The sequence below is a fragment of the Nymphalis io genome, chromosome 4 (genome assembly GCF_905147045.1).
Source record: "Nymphalis io chromosome 4, ilAglIoxx1.1, whole genome shotgun sequence".
NCBI lineage: Eukaryota > Metazoa > Arthropoda > Insecta > Lepidoptera > Nymphalidae > Nymphalis > Nymphalis io.
The window spans coordinates 6,542,968-6,550,761 of NC_065891.1; the positions used below are offsets into that span (position 1 = coordinate 6,542,968).

At 27.5% G+C, this 7,794-nt stretch overlaps 1 protein-coding gene and 1 pseudogene across 1 annotated transcript; one reads left to right on the forward strand and one right to left on the reverse strand.

Annotated features, from left to right (window-relative positions):
* The first annotated feature begins 727 nt into the window (after positions 1–727).
* Positions 728–2,823, forward strand: LOC126768265 (uncharacterized). Its single transcript, XM_050486279.1, has 4 exons — positions 728–1,043; positions 1,276–1,485; positions 1,561–1,772; positions 2,035–2,823. The coding sequence occupies exons 1-4, from the start codon at positions 888–890 to the stop codon at positions 2,129–2,131; spliced, it is 675 nt and encodes a 224-aa protein (XP_050342236.1). The 5' UTR covers positions 728–887; the 3' UTR covers positions 2,132–2,823.
* A 2,273-nt stretch (positions 2,824–5,096) lies between these two features.
* LOC126781905 (uncharacterized) lies at positions 5,097–7,732 on the reverse strand (annotated as a pseudogene).
* Between the last annotated feature and the right edge of the window lie 62 nt (positions 7,733–7,794).

Genomic DNA, 7,794 nt, shown 5'->3' on the forward strand with positions numbered 1-7,794 from the left:
TGCTGTTTTTCGGTAGAATATCTGATGAGTGGGTGGTACCTACCCAAACGAGCTTACACAAAACACTACACTAGTTTTATATAATGGTTGATCTGATCACCGTCAAGAATCTCTTGCTAAATCTTTTTGCTCGTATATTACATTTTTTATATTGTTGGTAATGTTGGTATGACTCAAATCTTTCTAATGCACAATTACATTTCAGCTTACACACTCTAGATTTAAAAAATAACAATTAATATTAAGTAAGTTGGAGGAAGTGACGGAATGGAGTTGATTGTTGGTTACATAAAACGAGTTTTAGAGGATCTATAATCCTTTATAATTTAAATAAGTTATATTTTTAAATTTAATTTCATTTTATTTGTTACAATTTTTATATTGTTTAAAAAAATCGCTGCTCGATTATTTATCCTATTAGTAAACTATTAGTAATTAGTTAAATTATTAGTAATTGTTTATCTTATTAGTAAACTAACTTTCAGTTAATAAAACTGTGAAGTGATATTTGTAAAATAAATTAAATTATACGAAACAGTGTAAACTTTGTTTTGTGTTCGCATTTAATCCAAATGACGCCCACTAAATCTCTGGCGACGAGCAGCGGGAAAAATATTTGAATAAAACTGTCCGTGGAATTCAAAAATATACAATGGTAGCATTGTATAATGTCAATATTTATTACACATGTCGAACTGTCAACGTCACATATGTCAACGCTCTTGACTATGAGTGCTTATTGTGAGGTGTGATTATATGTCAAATCCTGTATAATTAAATAAAGTTATAGTGCAGTTGTTTTTTAGTTATTAGTAATTTTGTTTTCCTTATTTCATAAATATAAATAATTAGGCATCAACACCAAGTGACCTTAAAATATTTTGACCATGACAGAAGATTTAGCAGCTATTAAAGAAGAGGATTTCAGGCAATTAAAGGAAAGGATGAAATTAATTGCCGATGCGGACCCAGCGCAATACCACAATGAGTATTCCCTTAAAAGATATTTACGAGCTTTTAAAACAGTTGATAATGCTTTCCAGGTAAAGAAATGATCCATCTAATAAGTATTAATAATTTATAAATACAATGCAATTTTTTACGATGTAATTTTCATTTTTAAGTTTTAATATAATGTTAATAAGGAAATAAGTCATCAAAGTTTTCCTTAAAATCAACTGTTAAATATTAGTAAATGTTACATTAAGAATACAGGAAAGGACAAAACATGTTTCTAAAGTCAAATTTTATCTTAATTATAAATAATAATTTAAGGCAATATTAAAAACCAACAAATGGAGAGTTGAATATGGGGTCTCTAACCTACATGAAAACAAAGAAATTATTGAAAAGTATGCAAATAAGGCAAGAGTGCTCCGTCATAGAGATATTATTGGCAGACCAATTATTTACATTCCGGCCAAAAATCATAGTTCTAATGATAGAAATATTGATGACCTCACAAAGTTTATTGTGTACTGCTTGGTAAGTAAATACACATTTTTCGAAATATTTATGTTTTTCTGGACATTATATAACATAAATTAAATATCTTAACAGGAGGATGCCAGCAAAAAATGTTTTGAAGAGGTTGTAGACAATTTATGCATTGTATTTGACTTGAGCAATTTTACATTATCATGTATGGATTACCAAGTTCTTAAGAATTTGATTTGGCTCCTGAGCAGACATTATCCAGAGAGACTCGGTGTTTGTCTTATAATAAATGCACCAACTTTTTTTTCTGGATGCTGGGCGGTTATAAAGGGATGGTAAGTGCATATCTTGACCTAGAATATTTTAACTCGACAAACTCTTAACAAAACTAATTTTAAAAATACCAGATTAAATATTTTCTGTACTTTTTATATACTTGGATATATTAACCCAATAATAACAACTTACCATATATATACAATAATATAAATTTAATACTATAGGTATTTAAATTTAATATATAACTAGTAGTTCCCTACATACATTCAAACTTCATGTGTACAAATTCCCTTGCTTTACATTCTCATATTTTTGTAGGCTCAATGAAAACACAGCGGGGAAAGTGACATTTGTGAATTCAGAAATGGACCTTTGTCAGTATCTGATACCGGATATTCTACCCACCGATATGTAATAAAGGTTTTGTTGATAGTTTTAAACATCGCTAGAGTACCTAAAATATAAGCTAGATCCAATTAAACAGTCTAATGTGTAGAAAAATACGCAGAATTGTTATAGTTTTTCTATTTTTAAAATATGTAACTATTTTAATTCCGTAAATTATGAGACTATGTATTAATTTCAAGTTTTGCATAATTCACAAAATATAAAAGAGCTGGATATTTGTTAAACACGTTTTTTATAATATATTGAAGTTGTCATTTAGGTAAAAACATAATGATGTTACACCAGACTACTTTATTTAATAGTCATAGCATTTAAGTAAATTGCCCCAATATAATTAATAATGTAATAAATAATTAAAAAACGGTAAATCTGTATAAATAAATATAACTGGATTACAAATAGGGTTTTTAGTTGATGCTTAAATAATTAATGCCTTTAAATATAAAACAAAAAAAACATTTTAACTATAACCATGTGTCATTACAGAACCAAATTCTATTATATATATACTATAATTTATTTATAATATCAAGATTATGATTGCCTAGTCACTTAACTTTATATTTAATTTGTTGACATATCTGAAGGCCATTAAACCAAAGGATTAACTTTAAATTCAAATTGATTCATAATTTATTCAGCTAAGAACAAATAAATATTATCTATTAAATTCCATATTACAGTAAATAGTCATGTAGTTCTTGCCATTTTAATTACTTTGTTTTTTAAGAGTAATTTTATAATGATAATAAATCATGATATTAATAAAAACTATTTGTAACTTATTCGTATCCAACATTAAATATTGGAATGTATTTTTTCTTAAATAAATAGATTAAAAAATGCCTAGGAAAAGTAATAGGAAATTATGGGAAAGAGATTATGTTCAGTAAGACTAATCATTGAAAATAATGATTCTAAACTTCTTTTTTTTTAACTTAAATGTATTACACAATAAAAATAAATCTTGCAAAATATATCAATTTGAATTACATCATATAATATGATTGTTTAATAATGTTAAAAGTTTTGTTTATTTTTAATACAAATTCAGCCACACATTGTCTGTATATGAATAAATTAGGGTTGCCATTTCGAAATGTTGGAAATTAGCATACTTAACTAATGTTTTTCTTTTTAAATAAGATAATATTGTATTACATAGCGAATACTCTATTGCTTAATAATGAAATGAAACAATTTAGACTTTGGTCAAATGAGACCCGTTTCAACAACTTCACACTAGAATTGCTGTTCATGAAGCTTTACTGATACTTTATTTTTAGTTTAATACTCGCCTGAAATCGTAATATACGCTAAAAATACAATCATTAATTATAAAAAAATATATACGATTGTTCTCCTAAGAAATACAGGGTAAGCCGTTATTTAATTGAATAATATTATGATCTAGTTTAAAGCATACAACTTACACAAGTACTATTATCTAGTATGGTGAAATGATATTTGATTGAGTGATTTACTATTCCAAATAATATAAAATTTAGAAACAAATAATTAAAATCATTTTTTATTTATACTAGATTTTCTTATGTGGAATAGAGCTGTACATAAGTACTTACATAATATTAATTTCATTGAATTATAATATAATATTTTAAGAAGGACTTATTTGTTTTTAACTTAATTATAAAAACCCCTTCAAAGTTTTGCATTACTATCTCTAATAAAAATTTATACTTTTTAATTTCATGATTAATATTATATGCTAATCGGTACATATTTGAACTGACATAATATTTTTTGTTGTCAATTGTAACCATGCACTAAGCATATGATTTTAGTGTAGTGACATCCTTAAGTGCTAATACGGCCGCTTAAGGTTTGTACCGCAAGCGTTTCGGGCTGGATAGGACTTCGCTCCCCTTCATACCTCACAACTACGAAAGTCGTTGCTCTGTTAAGCGACTGACGATAAGCGAAACACTAGTATTTAATTTATTGCAAGGATAGTTTAATTATTTATATAAATACTAACCTTATTTTTAAACGCATTATAATTTAATTGTTAATTTAAACGTTCAGATAACTTCGACGATTATGATTAATAATATTATTGAAATATTGAGAAAAATGTTTCTCGGTCCATTTGTAATGTATCTAAAACAATTATATTAGACAAACATTAAAGGCACAAATGCCTTTAATGTTTGCGTTTGCAAACTGAGGTATACACAAGGCTTGTTCTTATTTGTTCAAAATATTAAAAGTAATAAATAAACAATTCCGTTATTTGTAGTAAATGTTTTAAAAAATAGGTTTACTATATATTGCATTTTTGTAACAAAGAATGTATTTTTAAATATACCTTATTCATCATTAAAATTAATATTTTTAATGTATACAAATATATAGCCCAAAAATATTTATTACCATATTTTTAAAAAAAGTTAGAAGTTTATATTTATCACTTTTATCTTTAATTTTAATCGTTTCCCGTTCCAAATATGCTAACATAGGGTTTGTACACAAAACTGTGATGCGACGCGATGCGAATTCGCAACGCAGAAAATTACGACACGAATTGCTGCGATGCGATTTCGTGCGGCAAGGCGTCTCCCAGGGTGACCATTCCTTCGACGACCGTTAACCGTAATAATGTATTTTGAATTGAAAACTAGGTCGTGACATGGATCGTAAAAAGAAGTGTGCACTTTTATTATTGCTTAGGAGATACAGGAAAAAGAAACAAAGAAGATTTTGGGTTCATCCATTTATTACTATTATGAATCCCGATGGAAACTATTTTCTTCAAAAATATAAAGCTTTGAAAACCGACGAAAAAAAATTTTTGGAGTATTTTAGAATGAGCATATCTTCATTCGAGAGCTTTTAAGTTTATTTTCACCATATCTTCAGAAACAATCGTACAAGGGGAGAATTCCTGTTATGCCTCTGGAAATGATTGGCCTCACTATCCGGTAAGTAAAGTAAAACAATAATTATTTACATTAGTTTTTATTGAGAAAAGAGTTTTTAAAATATTACAATCCATAAAATTTACGAAAAATCAAAGTCTTCTTCAGTTGAAAGTGTGCTTAATATGCTTGAGTTAGAAAAATCATTACTGGGTGAGTCAATTTGATCTGGTATGTTAGATGACTGTGGACGTATCAGTGGCGTTTGTTGAGATGTCGCAAAATGTTGAGTTTGATAGCCACCCTGGTAGTTGCTATTCGGATAGTAGTAGCCATGAGGTTGATGCAATTCTGTTAAAATTTGAAGAACTCTGCTCTGAAAGATTAGTGTTTTATTGTCATCTAATCTTTCAAGTGATGGTAGAATACCTTTAAAAAAAGATATGTGTCTATTCTCAAGTTCCTTTAAAATCCTTACAATATCATCTTCAAATTTATTATTAACCATCTTTCTTTTTGGTGGCTGCCTTTGGTAACGTATTTTAGATGTACCTTCTTGATTATCTTGCTCATTTTCTGACTCATTTATACTAGTAGTGTTTCATTTTGCAAATTTTTCTTAAGAAATTGTAATTGTTTGTACAGATGGTATTCTTTTATATTTTTGGATCCAGACCCTGACCTACTTGCATCTTTGAGTTTCTTTTCATATTTTGTCCCTGAGCGAACTAAAATGGCGTCAACAAATGTGACGCAACATCGCAGGAATGCGCGATGCGAATCAATTCGCAAGTTCTTGCGATGCGTAGAGGGAGCTCGCAGATTTTTTCGATGCGACGTCGCATCGCAGTTTTGTGTACAAGCCCATAAACTTGTCAAAACTTATCTGTTGTTCTTCAAACACCCTCCGAAGTGGTAGTAATACTCCGAAAGTATGTCGTCAAAAAGATGAACAACTTTTGTAACAAAACTAATATTCAAAGAACTAACAATTTATAATATCAGTTTTATTTGTCTTTTTATTTTTAGATATAACTTATATTTATAATCATTATCTGTATGTGTGGATATAGATAATAATTTAAGACGTATTTTTAAGAAATAAATTAATATTGCAAGTTGTCGTGACTTTTTTACGTAACTCCTTCCTTTTTTGTATACTGGATTTAATAAATGGCGGCAATAAAATAACGCTGTAGTATTTTCTATAATATGTTTACTTACAAAACTGTTATGTATACAAATTAATTGCTGTACAATTCCAAAGCAATCATTATTTTTAAAATTAAATATTTTTGTTGCATTGCTATTTTGTATGGTTTTGTTGATAATGACTGATTAATTCGATTTTATTACAATTTAATATGCAGCATAAAAGATACATATTATATTTGCATAATTATTTCTAATAATTACAAGCATCCCTAATAGTTGTAATTAATCATTAAATTACGTAATATGAGTAAATTAATCATTAACATTATAAAATAAATATATGATAATGAAGAATTATATTTTTACAACATGAGATATCGCAATATGAAAATATTTTCATCGAAAACTAAAATAACATTATTCAGTCGCAAATACTTAAAATTATATCTACATAAAGTCAATACAAAGTACCTATATAAATAATTGGCACATTTGTGTCGCTACAATGTGATGGATCACAATTCCGACAAAAAATCATAGAGATTTTTTCAATGTGGAGTAAATCGCGAACCAACACAATAATTTACAATAAACATTCTATCACAATCATCTTTCCTCATTGCCTTATTGGGACGGTATTTACTTATCCACTTTGAATTATATATTTAGCTAGAGATTCATAAGCATCTATATAAGATATACATTACTCGTTCTACTTCTGAATCTCTAAACAACTGCTTAGTGAATAAAAAGCCTCACGATAACTAAATACTGCTGTGCTACACAATGATATGCTCGACAATGACAATTGTTAATATATAATCTTTATGTTATAATATTGTAAATTATTGGACAGTGATGATTAATATATTTGAAAGCTTAAAAGTGTTGGAATCTAATATTGATTTAACTTTTAAATCGACAAACAAAATTCTTTTACTAATGTGCCTAATGCAACTCACCTATATAAAACCAAATTTGTATTTATTTTCATTTGCTAAAATATGACTAGGTTTTTAATCACAAATGAATATTTTACAAAACTACAGGAATGTTTTTAATTTTATACGAATTCGTGAACTGCAATGGTTTCAGATAACCCTAAAAGAATTTAAACTAGAGTATAAATTTGTGTAGTTTTATAAAAAGGAAAAAATGCTTTCAGCTAAGTTTTCATTTTCTAGAGTGTACTAAACACACATTTACTTTTTATTGAAACCTAGTCTTCCCTTTCGTTTATTCTAACTTAGTTCAATGTTATGTTGTAATGTTTCAAAACTACTGTTCGTTGTTTATAGTATTTGTACATTACGATTTATTTATTTGTACAGCTTCATTTAACCCGATAAAATAATATTAACGATATATTTATATAATTGAATATATAACGACAAACTATTTTTTTTTTTTTTTATTAATCGACGAGGCTGATTTAAGATTAATTTACAGTTTAAATAAAGATACATAAAAATACAATCAGGTCTAACAATGGCGGCATCTATAATGATAGTTCGTATATTCTTAAATGTCTTGGCTTGTTTTGACGAACGTAGTACGCTTTTATTAACTGTCATTTTACATTGAAACCTACATTTACACAGTAAAGCCTATATTGGATAATGATATAAGTTACAAT

What these genes read in the sequence shown, in the direction of transcription:
- LOC126768265 (XM_050486279.1), top strand. Translation starts at nt 888, where the DNA reads ATGACAGAAGATTTAGCAGCTATTAAAGAAGAGGATTTCAGGCAATTA. An exon ending in AGTTTATTGTGTACTGCTTG is followed by an intron (nt 1,486 to 1,560) that starts GTAAGTAAATAC and finishes ATATCTTAACAG; the next exon opens with GAGGATGCCAGCAAAAAATG. An exon ending in TGGGCGGTTATAAAGGGATG is followed by an intron (nt 1,773 to 2,034) that starts GTAAGTGCATAT and finishes ATATTTTTGTAG; the next exon opens with GCTCAATGAAAACACAGCGG.